This window comes from Haliotis rufescens, unplaced genomic scaffold (genome assembly GCF_023055435.1).
Source record: "Haliotis rufescens isolate VD_foot unplaced genomic scaffold, xgHalRufe1.0.p SCAF_1, whole genome shotgun sequence".
In the NCBI taxonomy this organism is placed as follows: domain Eukaryota; kingdom Metazoa; phylum Mollusca; class Gastropoda; order Lepetellida; family Haliotidae; genus Haliotis; species Haliotis rufescens.
In genome coordinates, this window is record NW_025963779.1 from 54,993,607 (window position 1) to 55,010,620 (window position 17,014).

At 37.2% G+C, this 17,014-nt stretch overlaps 1 protein-coding gene across 1 annotated transcript in view; it reads left to right on the top strand.

Moving 5' to 3' along the window:
- The window catches only part of LOC124131542 (S phase cyclin A-associated protein in the endoplasmic reticulum-like), a 121,157-nt gene extending 105,017 nt beyond the window's left edge, over nucleotides 1-16,140 (top strand). Inside the window, exons 28-29 of the mRNA XM_048398067.1 lie at nucleotides 5,880-5,946; nucleotides 12,012-16,140. Of these exons, the coding sequence (XP_048254024.1) occupies nucleotides 5,880-5,946; nucleotides 12,012-12,109 (165 nt within the window). The 3' untranslated portion in view covers nucleotides 12,110-16,140. The remainder of the gene's footprint in view (nucleotides 1-5,879; nucleotides 5,947-12,011) is intronic.
- Nucleotides 16,141-17,014: the final 874 nt, after the last annotated feature.

Consider the following 17,014-nt stretch of genomic DNA (forward strand, 5'->3'; position numbering starts at 1 on the left):
TCCAACTTTCTCTGGTTGTAAGTCACTTCCTGTCTCAGGAAAAAAATCAAAGTTATCAAGCTAAGACTAAGCATGACACAAATGTTTGGGAATATATTTGATGCTGACAAATCCTGATGCTTCCAATCCCTGTTGAATGTACAGGATTTTCTCTTGGAAAGAAGGAGTTATATTAAAAAAAGGACTGTAATAATTCAGAATTGAATCCTCATGAGTAAAAATCAACATTGCTTTAATCTGAAGGCTACCCATAAGCAATAATCTGAGGGATAATTGCTCCAAGCATTTCTCAATCCATCTTGTTAGGTGTAGTTTAGCTGGGGAGCTTGATCGTAGCTACCACCCTGGTAACATGGATTAAGCTTAAGTCGAGCGGATTTTTGTTTGTTACTTTTTTAGATTAAGTTGCAGAGTTTCTAATATTTTCTGGTTGGGCTGTCTGTCAGAGCAGAAGAAGTGTATATGCCACACAGGGAGGTGGCTCTCCACTCTCTCGCCAACTAATTTATCCTGAACATATTTAAAGGGATAGCCAGGAAGTAAAACTGTGAGGCAAATTTCTATATCCTACATTTCGGTTGAAGTTGTGTCTTGTATTAGGAGAATAAGAAATTGACTTTTTTGTGGTTGTCTGATTTAGTTCTTTGCTCCTTATATTCCTGATGTGGAGATACTGTCAGAAAATTATTTTATTTGGAAATGTGTCTGGATGTTTAGATGTGGAATGCTTACTATAAGAGAACTGCATGTATTTTTCTGAAGTTTATTTTATTAAAGTAAATAGCAGTAATTTGTGCACTTAGTCTTAGAATTCCTAGCCACATGTTATGCAGATGTTTTGAATACACTGTTAAATTAATTGAATATCTGTCATTTTCATTAAAAATGTCTTGTGATTACCAATAAGATTGTTTTGGATTATAAATCTTTTAGTATAATGGTGAATCACTAATCTTTATCGTCTTTGTTATTCATAAGCATTGGTATGAATGTCTGTGTGAAGTTCCTTCTTGTCCAGATGTTTTTATAAGGTTATCAACTGAAAAGTAATTGGTAAATCAAAGTAAAATAATTTTATTTATTCCATAGCTTTTCTTGTAGTAAACCACAAGTTCGTGAATAGTGATATAATAATAAATCGCACTCTTGTCCAGATGCTCCCTGCTCAAGAGTGCTCAGTCTTATGTTCTTTGGAAGGTGATGGTCTTGCGTGTTGACCAGAAGCTGCTGATATTCTGGGATATTCTGATTTGTACATACTAACAGTTTTATCAGGGCTTGTCACATTCACCATATGACCCCAAAAGGAAGAATTTTAAATGACCCGTCAGCATTTACTGTAACATTCTCTCCCAAAATGAAGAATATAAAATGACCTGTCCCTGGACCACAAACACAGTCATCAGGAAGACATAATTTGGGGATGCCAAATAATAAGGTTTCATATCAAAAATAATAATCCTCATTTGCATAAAAAGGTTGCTTTTGACAGTTGGGGATTCGAAAAGTAGTCATTTTTGCTTGAAGTAGGAAATATTATTGGAATTCCTTTGTGTTTTGATTATCCGAGAAGCCCTTATGGGAAGACAAGCACCCTTTGCATTTGTTTTGTGAGTTGCCTTTGATTGTTGGGACAAGGGCCTGGTCTTTGATTGAATTTGCTTTGGTTTATACTCTAGTTAATGTTATTAGCGTCAGACTGCGTGTGAGGGGTATTAGGGCTGACAGGCCTCGCCATAGGGGAAGCTTGGACTCCTCATCCTAACTGGGACCTGATACCCAACACTCATACTTCCTAAACTCACATTGATTTTTAATTACTCTCTATTAATTAGCTTTATGTTTTAATGAATTGATGTATTCTCCCTAGACAGTGTCTCCTGTTTCATAGACACAAGGTCAGAGGTTAGAGGTTGTGGGCTGGTGTATCATATTGCCACTGCACTGGGTTCCTTGACAATTTTATGTTCATTTGGTTGACCATTGTCTCTGTTTGTGTTTCTCTGATAAATAGAGGATAGTAAAGTGTCAAGTGTGGTTATTTGGATGGTTGCATTTTTAAGAAGTATCATTCTTTGACAGGCTGGTCTGTTTCTATCATTTTTGTAGATTTTGTTATTTTTAACCCCTGTCTATTTGCAATTTAGTCCATAATATATATATATATATTTTTTATTCCACATGCCTCAATACCAAACACCCTTTCTCACATAATTTTATCATATCAAATACCTGCAGATGAAGAAAATCACTGTGTGTTGCCTTCTGTGTTTACTTGATGAAATAGGCCACATAAACTGACTTACCAGACATTCATGGTTCATGTGATTCACAGTACACAGATGCCTTGAACAGTGTGTTTGAAAATAAATAAATGTAAAAAATAGAATGCCTCACACCTAACGTTTTAGCTCACCTGACTGAAAGTCAAGTGGGCTTATGTCAAAGCTTGTTTGTCTGGCCTGCGTTTACTTGTAGCCTGATCTAAGTATTTTTCTGTGTGTGTGCGAGTTTGTTTCCTTGTTTAAGGATGAGACATGACACTAAAAATGAGATTGATCTAATTTTTGCGCTTCTATCTACAAAGACATGCTGCCATATCAGTCACATCTTGTTAATCCTCACATGGGCATCAATTAAATTAAAATCTGTTTCTGAAATTAACATGCAGGTTTTTAGGTTATTTGGTTCCATTATTCTCATTAAATATTCACCCTGCAGTTATTTTCTTTTCTTATTTAGTTCCTTTATAGCCCTGTGATTCTTTGATTTGGGCATGGGATGCTTGCTTTGATATTGAAGTTTTTCAGGACCATGTCTCACAAAGCAATCTTAGCGCTAAGATAATTGTAAAAGCCATACTTTAACATTGAGATACAATAGTTATGGCGTCAAGATCACTTTGTGGATCAGGGCCCTGGTCATTGAAGGTAGGAGAGGGGTGGTCGGGTAGCCTGGTGGTTAAAACATTCGCTCGTCATGCCGAAGACCCGGGCCCGATTCCCCACGTGAGTACAATGTGTGAAGCCAATTTTTGGTGTCCCCCGCCATGATATTGCTGGAAGATTGCTAAAAGTGGTGTAAAACCATACTCACTCACTGAAGGTAGGAGAGTATTTGTCATACAAGAGTTATTTATATACATATCCTTCTGGAAATTTGCATTTTCCTTACCAACATGGTCGCCGCGAATAGCTGCAAAATTGCTGATGTGGCGTTAAGCAATATTCACTCACTCACTCCTTACCAACATGAAGTACTTACATATATACATATGTTCAGTATAATTGTTCCACCTAAGTCAGCTCTTCCTCCTGGTATGGTACTAGAGTTTCACGAACAGTCTATGTCGAGATAGTAAATAGTGTTATGCCATGCTGACAGTGCACAGAGTGAGATGATGTAACTTTGGATCTTCTGACACCAGGTGATCCTACACAAGCAGCTAACACAACACGACACAACACCAACACAACACCAACACACAGTATGGTGTCACCAGCCAAATATTGGCAGAGCTGGAGGCCAAACACTGGCTACTAAGCGCTGAAGACTTGTCAGGATTAACTTCCCACTGTCAGCTTGTTATTGCAGATTAAGACTTTGCTACTTATCAGGCCATGTATATTCTCATATGTCTAATTTGCAAACACTGTTCCTATTCTTTGTGTAGGAAATGGAGTTGCATTTCTTATTGGGGATATGTTTTTCAGGGAAATTGGGTAGCCTCGTGGTTGGAAATGTTTAGTTAGCTGAATACCTGAGTTTGATTACCCACATTGGTACATTGTATGAAGCCTCTTCTTTGAGTGCTTTATTATAGTCCAATGGCTAGGATAATGCAAACACATCTCATTCACCATTTGTTTTGTAATACACAACCTATCAGTTTCATGTTGATTGAAATGTTTCTTCTTGCAAGGTGTGACCATCATTCCGTTATGTCTGTTATACCAGGCAAATTAGATCCTTGTGTGTCAGTAAGTACTATGTCACTTTCTGTTCTAGGATTTTTGTCTATGTTATTGAAGAAACTCTATAACAAACCATACTGGTGCCTTACACAGATCAATTAGACTTTAGGTGGGTTTAGACTCTGTAGAATTTGGCTTCCTGGACCCTGTTTCACCACTGGATTTTAGCTCGCCCATCTGTGTATGTTAAAGTATAGGAGTTACTGATACTCATAGCTTTGGAGTCTATGTGTACAAGTCTACAGTCATACTGTACAAGATGGTCATAGTGCAACAATTGTTCTGTGATCTGTAACCCCGGGCCCCAAAACCACAAAGCGATCGTAGTGCTAAGGTGATTGTTACTTCCATACTTTAGACTTAGACAGTCGTAGATCGTTTTGTGGAACCGGGCCCTGGTCCTCAGGATCAGTCCAAAGTCTAGGTCAGTCCATGTGAGACTGTCATGATGTTAAGACCTTCATACTGCTACAATTTTTTTGTGAAATCCATGCCTGTTTCTCACTTTATATCCAGGGGTGTCAGCCTATGTAAAAACTGTCCAAAAGTTTATGACAGTGGTAGCTGTGCAATTGTCTTGTGAGATGCTTGCAATTGTCTTCAGTCTCGATTGCATCAAGGTGCGTCAGTCCATGTAGCCAGCAGTGTAGTGCCAGATTACATATGTCGACAACATCCTGACAAAACTGTTGAAACAGGGCCCCTGCTGTCACGTCCCACCCCTTGTGCCCTGGCCCGTGTGTTGAGGATTAGCGTGTTTGGACCGTAGTCGGCAAAACACTGGCGAGCTGAAGCCCCACAACCGGGTAGACAGTGTACCCAGACCCTTGTCAAACATGCCTTTTCACCTGTTCGGAGCCATGACACACAAAAATTTGTTGACCAATTAGCCGTTTGTTTTGGAGGGTAGGGACGCCCTACTGGCAGAGATTGATAGGGTGACGGATGACAACAACCTGAATGTGTTCACAGTTGTCAAACACCAGGTTCTGCTCTTGAGAAACCTGAATTTCTCCCCATGGATGTTTGCTCACGAGCGCCCTCCCACCCCACCTCTGTCAGTTGGGTGATCACCAACTACTTGAGATAACCCCATGTGTACCACTCCAGTCTAGATTGCAGGAATCCTGCCTCAAACTTGCGGCAGTTTATTTGTATAAACAGTGCCAATAATCTTAACACGAACACAAGGATTAGCTTATGCTTTACCTCATACCAGTTTCACAGCCATCCCTTTGTCTCACTGTGAATGAGAAGTCCCGTCAATGAAAACATAACCAGCATATATTCCATAATGCATGTACCAAGAAGGATTTGTTGCTGTCAACATTGCACAATGTTCTACTGATATATTATGATATGTGTCATTCTATTCTTGGGAATCCTTCATTATGATCATTGTCATCAATTTGTAGCATATGTTATATTTGGGATAACACTTTATTAATCAAGTACAAATTCTAGATCTTTTTGGGGGTTGATTAAAAAAGTACTAGAATTTGTACTTAACTAAGAAAGTTAACTAAGAAAGTGTTTTCCCACATATAACATTTGTTACATTTGATCACTTCATCTGGTTCATCACCTGTTGGCTATCCAAAATACATTACCTCAAATCAGTGTCATAGAATTCAGTCTTGAACCTGACCATTTACTGATTTCAGAGTAGAAATGGTTCTCTCAGTGAAGAAAATCAGGCAGTGAGGACAAGATGGTTTTGTCCCAGTTGAAATGAACAATTTATTTATGTTACAGTGTCTAATTTTAGTCAGTTAATATATAACATTTTGGTTATTCGAGGAATGACAAAAAGGCAGCTTGCTCTTGCCCTTTTACGAAGGGCAGATTTTCTCAGTCTTTCTTTCACAACAAGAAATGATGTCAGTGTACCTTATGTATTTTCAGGAGAAACAACTGGAAGCCCAGCAGGCTAAGCTCATGCCCTCTACCACGAAGAAAGCCAGATCCCAAGGTGGGTTGTGACACGCTAGAAATGTCAGATATCGGCACATGCTTCTACAAGTTAATCACATTAGTAATTGTATGGTTGTACAACCAACCCATTCTTTATGATGGAAGATTTCCCTTGGTTCTCATACACTGCTGTATCAACAGCAACACCCCAGCAGGAAACCACATTAATCAGATGCTCATCTGGCTCACTTTTTGACATAAAGCTGGACTTACTTAATTAATTGGTTTCAGCTCACCCTAAAGAGGTGAAAAGTAGGGGAAAATGAAATCTCAAAAGAATTATTTTCTTATTCCACCAAATGAAAACTTCACCACAATTGTGGGGAGGGGCATACAATCAGGTAGCTTGCAATACAAATATGGATATAATAGGTTAATCTATGAGAAAAGCTTAGCTAGAATTGCACACATTGCAACATATTCGATTAATTTTGGGAGACAGTTAAAATAAAAAAAATATTCTTCTAATGACCAAGATTGTTCACACATAAAATGGGGTGGTTTGATCGTTTAGTGGTTAAAATGATTACTTGTATAACTCAAGGGCTGGATTTGAGGCCCGACATGGGTACAATATTTGCAGCCCATGTCGGCTGGTTCCTGCCATGTGCTGCTATTATATTGCTATTAAAAAAAGGGTCATAAAACTATACTCACTCATTCACTCACACAAGATTCTGTAAGCCATGAAATATATAATTTTCTGGCCTAAATACATGTATAACATTCCAATCACCCAACTCAAAAGTGAAAGTGCCATTGAGAACCAGTTCTTTTATTTTGTTTAGCCTTTCATTAATATAGTCAAGTAGCTATTTGTGGTACGGTGTCTCCAGCCAAAGGGTCATAGCCAATTCCAGCCTAAGTAAATGAATATGGAAGAGCTGACCAACTGGCTCCATGTGTTGGGTAGCCACTGCTCCGCCTTACCCAAAGCCTCCTTCAGTCTCGGTGACCAGCCAGCCACTAGTCTGACTTTTGTTTACAGAAGTCGCTTCTTGACATGTCACAGCACATAAGTGTTGAATCAGACCACCTCACTAAAAGCTTTCTGCATGTGAACATGTTCATTACACATGTAAACTCAGAAATCCATTTTCGCTTGTGCAGCTTGTAAACCTGTGTACCTTGTGCTCATAATTAGCTTAGTACTCCAGATTCAACTAGTTACAGACCTTGAGGGGCGCTAGTGGTCCAGATGTCTAAAGCATTGCAATTTGCTGTGCAGAGTTGAATCCATTACTTATCCCAGGATCTAATGAGTGTAGGTTAAATTCCAATATTTGCACTGTTTATGATTCTTGGTATGTCAGCACCTCACCTGTTGTCATTATTTTCCTCAAAGTGGTAAACGTGTAGGAACTGTGTCACATTTGGCCCTCCTCAATCATAAATGCTACACGGCAATGATGCTGAAATAATGTTCCAGGCAGTTATTAAAACTCATTTGCCAACCTATCAAAACAGTTAAATTAGGTATGCAGCTTTACTCAAAGTGGAGGGGCTGTCGGGTAGCCTACTGGTTAAAGCATGATCTTAAGATAAGCTGCATAAAGGCATAAAATATGCAAAATAAGACGGTATGCTACAATCTTATTCCACATGAAGTGAGAAGGTCAAAGGTATAGATCATGAAATAGAAAAATCTCATGCAAAAACTTGTAGTTCCTGTTGTTTGTTTACTTGTACAATCCTTAGACTTGGTAATTGTTGGATCTTAAGAAATTTTCTTGATTGAGGACAAGGTCGTCAAGTACTGTGTTTTTTCGACTGGAAGTACACGGTTGTACATTAAGACTTTACGCTTTGCGGAAATTGAGGTTTTTGCAAGTAAATGCAAACACCACTCACTGTTGTCATCAAAGTGTTCCCAACAACACCTCACTTTGAAAGGTTAATTCCCTTTTCCCTCAAATAGTGTAGATTGAATTATGAAAATTCTGCATGATGACAGTTTCAGAACCTAGCGACATGTCCTCACTGTATGGTCCATGCAGAAAGACATATCAATTGGCCATGGGTCCCATTAAGATCTGTGGCTGCTATTTTCTTGACAACTAACTGTGACTAGGGGAGGGCCTGATGTGATTAGGATGTCAGTTTGCAGGCTGTGATTTGAGATGCTCAAACAAGGCTGTGGTCAGCATATCACTTTCTAGAGTGTGACTTGGAAAGACAAGTTTCACTTTTGCTTCATGAATCACCCCAGAGAAATGTCAATTGTGGGGTGTCAGGACTGGGTAAATCAATGGCAATGGGAGTTTTGGAAAGCCTGATTTGAGTTGACTGAAATCTGGTCTCTTGATCATTATTTTTTTCAAAATTACCATTAACAACAGATCACTTGTGAAATGTATTTAGGATTTGTAGAGGACATGTTTATTGAATGTAAAGTTCCAGGATGATTTTATGTGAATGTTGTGATGAAATAGACGGAGAGAAACTAGGATCCAGTTGATGTACATGTTTATCCACTACTGTTTAGCCTGTTTAGTTCTGTTCATTCATGTACTCACATCACAATCTTGTTTGAACATTTTTAACTTCATTTCATTGTCACAAATACTTAAAAATTAATGATTGAGCTGTTTGAAATTTACAATGAAAGTCAAAGGGCCCTTGCCTTAACCCATGTTTTAAGAATGTCCTAAAAACAATATCCTATCAACATTTGCCAACATCATAAAATTGTTCTAGAATGCCGTTTGTCGACTGGAAACTCACTGTCAAGGAGGTCAACGATTAAGAACTATTCCAGAACACCTTGAGGACCCTTGTAGGCATATGCAATATTATGTGACTATGTATGAACGAGTGTGTTCTTATTACATTTTGCAAACATCTTTTTTATCAGGTTTATATAAAACTGCTGCATCTAAAAATGGGTTGTTCCTGTCAGTGCTAGGATGGTAGTTAAAGTGAGCAGACGACTTCTGGGAAGTAATGAGTTTACAGATAGAGATCTTGTCATGAAGATTGTTTGTAGGAGGGTGTAACATAAATATTGTAATTATCCCCGGAACATGAAGCGCTTTGCCTGACACACTTGCAAAACACAAGTCCATCATCAAGTGTGTATGTGTTCTTCATTTGGCTGGTGCAGACTGTCAACATCATGGCCAGCAGGGGGCACATATTTCCCTAATCTAATCATATCTTCGGGAGGGTTTGTTGTTTTACATCTATACCTCCATTAGAGACCGTAGCTGGAAAAACTGTGTGGTTAGCTTCATTCAAGTAAAAAAATGTTGAGGACCAAAGTATGGAATTAAAAATTCTATTGTATTTTGCAATGATTTTTAGAACATGACATTTGAGAAAATTGTTGTCAGATCACGTGAACCAAAGGTTTTGACATGTTTACTTTTGTAGATATTTTTGACATTATCTGAGAATCAAAAGGTCTGTGAATCTGAGTTTTGCATAGATGATCCATGGAATGGTGTCAGTTCAGGCCATGACCACCATGGCAGCCTAACATAATTGTCATTCTGGCCTCTCATGTTTTATGGTTCCTCACTCAGTGGATCAGTGGTTGTTTCTGGTTTGAAATTATTTTGTTGCATATTTTCATTGCATATCTGTTGCTACAATGTATTTCAACTATGCCTATATTCCCAACCAAAATGGTTCAGGAAAGTTAAACTGTATATACACTGAGGGTTACTATTGGGGTCTTTCTTACTATTGCATTAGTGATACTATTGTAATATTGTACTATTGCAATAGGATTGCGATAGTTTGATAAAACACGTTCATCTTTGACGATGACATAATAACAAAGCCAAACATCCACCTTTTTCACTGATTTCAGTAGATTGTTAGAGAGTCAGGGGAGGTGCCTTTGATTATTCTTTGATACAAGTTTATGAACAAATATAAACACAAACGTAGTTGCAAGTGATTGTTTACAATATTAACTAGAATAACAAAATCCAGATTGCTTATTTGAAACTTTAACTGGTTTTCTAAGTACCAGTTTTCCAAGTATTCCTGACAGGCCTATATTTGTGTTACTGTATCATCAAACAATGTCTTTTTTTAAAGAATTATTTGAAAAAGAAAAGTGTCATGAAGATGTGCAGTAATGGTTTTGCAGCTTGTGAAATGTTTGTTTGTTTGGAACCAGTAATTTTCATGTCCTTTTGGCAACCTCCAAAATACCATAGACATCAGCCTGTCACACTTATTCCTTATATCCATATGCAGTAGCAAGATCATAGTTTTTCATTGAAAAGATAAACATATTAATAAATTAAGTATTGTTATAGTGAAAAAAGCCCATTTACATTTGGGTTTGTTTTTTATCATACTGAAAATATTTAAAAAAGATTCTACATAGATTAATAACTTGAAGAAGCTGAAGAAATATGCTACACCAAAAATGATAAATGGAATTCCAGGGTTTAGCACTGAGTGTCATCATGTCATGGGATGAGGCTGATTAGCATCAGTAAACATCCCTCCATCAGTCAAACTCTTTCTTCACAAAGTAACTCAGCTCTTAACCTAGAGGGCCTTTCTGCTTAGCAAAATAAACGTCTCAAAAACATCGGATTAAATTTCCAAATTATTCCATGTGGTCTTGATCTGAATAATGCATTAATCATAGCCATCATCAGCTTATTACTAAAAGATAGCTCACTATTATAAAAACAAATTAACATATCAAATAACACACATTTTAAGATTTATTAGCAGATAAATTGTCATAATAACAACCTTTGTATATATTCATTTACTCAGCAAAACAGGAAGATAATATTTGAAACTGATGATATTCAGAATGTAATGATTTAAATGATGGACAGTTTTGTTATTTACTTTGGCTAAATGACAATTGTACAGTTTCAACAACCCTATTTTCATGAATACATAGTTTGTAAGTTCTAAATATGTATAAGTTATGATAACTAAATTCAATTACTTTCTGATGAAGAAAGTTTCAATAGCTTCATGAATCCAAATGGGAATGTGAGTTCATCGCAGTTTTCAAGTAGATTGTGTCTCATCAGCCTTGCTCCAAGGCTGCACTGAATGATAAGTCCATGGATGTATAGTAATGCTATCCTTATCATAGGCAAGTCTAGATATATGGACAGTACATGTTGGGACAGCTTGTTCTTATCATTTATATATAATCCAGGAAGTATGATTAAAACTAATAATTATTTGCTTAGAGACTGTAATAATTATTTGATGCACGTCTAGTGTCTCAGCAAAGACTTGATGGACCTCCTAATCATGGTTAAATATTGGTTTACTGGTATTAACAATATAAAGTAATATAAATTTTATTGGGAAAAAAGTGTTTTTTGGGACAGTTTAATAACTTATAAGTACCTTGAATTTTCCTGAGTTTGTAGCATCGCCTCTGTGGTCTAGTGGTAGAGCGTCCGCCTGGAGAGCAGAAGGATAGGGGTTCGATCCCCAGACGCGTCATGCCAAAAGATGTTAAAAGATGGTACTTGTTGTTACCCTGTAAGGGACTAAAACAAGGACTGGTCGGTTCGGTGTCAGTATACTGTGTCTAAGTGGGGTATTCATGTTAAACTGTGGCATGGTATGTCAGTGAGCTAGCACTATAAATCTGCATCAGTCCAGACTAGTACAAGCAGCCACACACACACACACACACACACATACACACATACACATACACACAAGTACATGCATGCATGCATGTCACTTTATAAGTGCAATAATCTTGGATGGGACATCAAACCCCGTTTCACCTCACCCCACCTGAGTTTGTAGATACATGCTTCTACATGTATTGTAAAAGCAGGTTGTAGCCAGAAAAAAGCTAGAGTAAATATAAACCCCTGGTATCCAACATTTAACAGGATTTTAAAAGTTTTATTTGTCATGGAGGCTTTCATCTTGAAACCTACTTAGTTAAATCATCAGTTCTTTATGATGATGTATCTTAGAAAACCTTCTGAATTCCATTAATTTCAGTTAGTCCAATAGATTGAGAATTTTGTTTGTCTGTAGGATCATGGTATGCCTCATTATCTGTGCCACTGTAATGATGAATGTACTTATTCCCTTTATTTACAGACAAAGAATACCGCGACACAGAGTCTAGGATGACACTTGCCAGCCGGTTCCCTCCAGAACAGTGGACAGTTGCCCAGGAGTACTTCAAGGTGGAGTAGGAGGTGATGCCCTAGATGCTGGCACCATGACACTGTAGATGTCAGGTCTATTGGTGCTGATGGCCATCTGCTGATATGACTTGCTGTGCACTGTAGACTGATTTACTATATGCTGTGGTATGACTTGATGTCAGGAACGCATTACTCGTATACACAGCACTGACATCCATGTCTTTGTCGCTTTCCTCTGACATTGATTACAGTGTTTCAGCTCTCACTGACTCTAGCCCAAGGCCCGGCTGTAAGACAAACGATGGTGTATTGAGAGTGATGACAGGTCTTCAAGTATAGGTGTGGCATAGCTATACAGTGTCATATGTGCATCTTTGATAGCAAAGACTAAATTCTGTGGTTCTTGGTTGTCATTAATTCTCAAAAGAAAAATCTTATGGATTCCTGTCACATGCTGAACAAAACATTGTAGCTGGGAAATTGCTTTTAGAAAGTTTTGATCTAGATGTTCACAATCACAAAACTTGTAATCTTTTTGTAGACTTGAAAAGTAGTGAGGTTGTTATGAATTGATGTTGGATTAGCCAAGACAACGGTCATCTTATAAATGTGTATAGGTCAGGAGAACACATAAGGCAAAGTTGAGTAATTGAATTCCACCTGTTTTTGTTTGGCCATGTATGTCAAGATGCTACCCAATCTTCACTGCAAAGCATTGATGTTGTTTCAAGTAAGATGTTACCACATGTTTCATAAAGCACAAGTCAAAGAGATCTATTGATGAATTCTGTACAGTATAGATTAATGAGCAATATCATTATAACTAGCTACCAAAGAGTTGTTGATGATCTGTATGAATGCATTTGTGATTTACTTCCAGTACGGGGGAAAAACAACAACTTTGGGAAGGCATTACCTTTTTCCTGAAACTTTTGTTATTGTACTTTTCATTGCAGACTTTGTCCACTCAGAAGTCATTATATCAAGTTGATTATATCAAGTCTTGTTTTATATTACAAGTGTTTATATGCACACCCAGTTAAAAACTGTTGGTTAATCATGACACATGGTATCATTTAACCACTGTGAGTTATTATTGTACTTAAGGCCACTGGCCCTTATACCTATCTGGTACTTGCCTGTTTATGATACATTTGATTTAATGTAACAAGGTATTCATTAACAGTGACTTTTCCAAAGGGAGTCAAACTTTACTGCTTATGACATAAATACCATAAGTTTGATTATTTTAGTTGTGTCATTCCTCCTTTGATGAAAGCAATGACACAAACACATGTTTATTTGCAAAAGATAAATAATGCTCTGGTAAATATTTAATTTAATATTTATATTTCAAAATTCATGTTGAAATAAATCAATAAAAATAGGTGCTCATTGTTTAATCTTCTTTTTATACTGTGGACATATTCCAGTTGATTTTCATGGACATTAATTTCAATTCATTAAATAAGGTTTTTATTGATGACTGATGTTTCTGAGGGTAGTTTGTGTTAATAACAGTGGGAGTAATAATGAGGCTTGAAGAGAAGTGTGTTGAAATGGTCCTTTCTCAGGCAATCACTTCTGACAAATTGGTGCAGTTGCATGGACAATTCTATTTTATTGGTGTGAAGACTACTGTGATATAACATTAAAAATGCTATCTGCAGCATAAAACACCATTCACACTTTGATTTTTATGAAGAAGAGTTCTACCCAAGGCCAAATCTTCATTTGTTATCTTGAATGAGGGTATTTTTCTGCTGCATTGGTGCCTGAGAACCCAGAATATATTTTTAACAGCAGTATTCGTGTACACTTTTATACTGATATTGTTTTGTTAAGTATACCCTGTTGTTCAACATGAGCTGTTTAACCAAGGTGCTAACTCACATCTTGAATGATTGACCCTTCTGATATTCTGCAAAGTTGCTGATATCCTTGAAATTGAAATCCTAATTCTTCAACAAACAACCATATCAATAGAGAGGACAATGACAAAATACATGTATATATCTCGAACAGCATCTATGCCAAAACAGCATCTATGCCAAAAGTGAGGGGCAGAATCCTTCATATGTTGTGGAAGCTACTATTCACCTGGAAAGAATTTAAGCACCAACCATCTTTGTTTTCATATATCCTGAACGTCCATGTAACTTTTGGAAATAAAAACATATGACATTTTTCTAAATTTTATATGTGTAAGATACTACCGACACCTGCTGAAGAGTTGGTACAAGAAGACTGTAACTGAGTCATATCACATGATGCAAAGAGTGAGTGAGTTGTATAATGTCCCTTTGAACATTATTACAGTTCTATCACAGCATCATGACAAAGAAGCAGGGGACTCAATTGAAAAGGTAGTCAAATAACCATCGCCATATGAATAAGGTCATTAGATAATCAATTTTGGTTTCTGTATGTTCATATGAGTATGTCACTTCAATGTCGGAGAATAACCAATCTCGATCATGTGCCGAAACAGATCCCAGTGGGCATATTAAAGGCAAAATAGCAGTGAAAATTATGTGAATGGATCAGAAACAAAAACAAATGTGTCAAAATATGGGTTCCGGTATTTTGTATGGAAATATATAGTACGAGGTGCTACACTTTTTTCCGTGTGTATAATTGTCCTGCAGGTAAATTTTGTAATGAATACCTGCCTCTGCAGGAGCTACATCTGCATTGTTCTGTTAGTCAACAAGCATGTACCATGCTATTTCTTGGTCTTCCTTGTCTGAAGTCTGTGATCTATGTGTTGAGTCTTCTAAACTACAGTTAATCTCAGTGTTTGCTAAATGTTTCTGATCAGATGTTTTTGCTGTAATGATCTGAACTATTTTCCTACCCTTTTATGTGTGTCTGTTTCTGTTAGTAGTGTGATGTGATTATCAGTGGTTTGCATTTGATCTGTTTGATAAGTGGATGTAGAAACTAATGCAAAAAGGCATATCAATAGAACTAGGCCCAAAACAAACTGTACATTTTTTTCTAAAATGATTTCATTAGAATTGCATGTCCACAGTACAGACACATTGTATTGATGGAAATACATGTTGCTTGTTGTTTGTAGTTCTATAGTACAGAATTCCTTTTGTTATGGTATTTATCAAGAACAATAGGAGTAAATCGATCTCTGTGCTTGCACATGTCTACCATTTTATTTATAGCTGCATTCAGTACATATAATTATTTAACCCTGCCTTTGTTGCAAAGATGGCCTTGATCTTATTGTCAGTATTAGCCATCATTTGAATACCAATAATGTATATCTGTACATACTGAAGGTAAGAATATCTAGCAGTGAATACTTACATAATATATTTGATGGTTTGCTTTTTGTATTCCTGTGGCGATACCTGTTTACTATGCATCTTTGTATACTTGCTTCACATTCCTTTAGTAATTGTTTAATTGTATTTGACAAATTGTTGTCATTTTACATGAATATGGTTGAATAACCAGGTTAACCTTGATCCTGCAATTTGACTGGTGTGTCCTCTGTTCTTATCAATGTAAGTGATGCTTGTGTTGACTGGCCATAAGTAGTTATGTATGTGTGCACCTGTGTTGTGAACCCACCCATTCTGTTGTGTGTTAGTAGTGCAAGGTCCAGTGTCCCTGTATAAGAGTGAGCAATGCATAGTTACATGTCCTTGGTATTAGTTTTGTTCCACATTCACCTTCTTGTTTACCAACGTCTTAATATGTACTGATTGATTGGTTAATCAAAACATAATACTTAAATTTGGTTTGAGCACATATGGCTCAGCTTCCTCACAGTTTGCCTTTTGATTGATGATTCTGAGGTCCACGTCATCTGTATTGTGGATGTTGTGCCTCATCATTGGAGAGTGCAGTTAAGGTGAATGCTGGAAAACAAACAATGACTGTGATATACAACTTTGAACATTCACAGTGTAGGTGTGTCCTTGTTGTCTTGCTTTTTTACAGATTGATTGCAGCAGTATTTGGTTTGTTGGTGTCTACTGCTTGGATGTCCTTCTGTGCTGGACAGTACTGGACATGGCCATACTGTACAGTTGATAATAAATTATTACACAATATGATGGGCAAACTTGAGTTATTTGTTGTAAAGTACAGTTAAACACTGTTGTGGTAAAGGGATCTATGTAAATAGAAAAAAACAATGAATAAAGAAGGAATACACAGGGTCCATGCTTTTGCTTGGAGACAAATGTGTTTTGAAACAAAAAGAAAAAGAAAAGCCTGGTCACTTTGCCATTTCTAAAATCTGGAATTGATGAGAAACATTGTGTGTGTGTGTGTGCGTGCGTGCGTGCGTGCGTGCGCGCGTATGCGTGTATTGTGTCCCCTAAGATGAGAAAATGATGTCCCCCCCGAAAGCAAAGATGGCTGCCAATTTTCCTTTCAAATGTCCATGTCCTAATTTGCCCAGGCCCTTGTCAGCCGGTCATGGCGGTTGGTCACAAAAGTGCCAATCCTGGAGCTTCTAAACAGATTGGTCAACCTCACCCTTTCTTTCTTTTCAGATGCTGGCACAAATGTGCATAGGAGTAGTTTAATTCCACTTTTAAAATGTACACATGAATGTTTCTCAGATGTTACCACATGCATGGTAAATCAGTTTCTTTATCCATGTAAGTGTTATTATAGATAATGTATACAATATGTCTATTTGGCATAACTATAACCATGCACTGATGAAGCGTTACAGACACTGACACAATACGCTGATTTATTAGAAGTGCCGGTACCGAAGTGTCCATTACTATCGGGGAGTATGTATGGAACTATAGGACTACCTGCCATTATTGATTGTCAGGAAAAGTGCCTGTAAATACCTACATTGTTTCAAATATTTTCTAATTCAAACAAATGATAACATATGGATCATAGAGTCCATCTTTCGAAAGTGCACACACTTAGTTACTCCTGGTGTAACTGAACAATCCGTTGAAA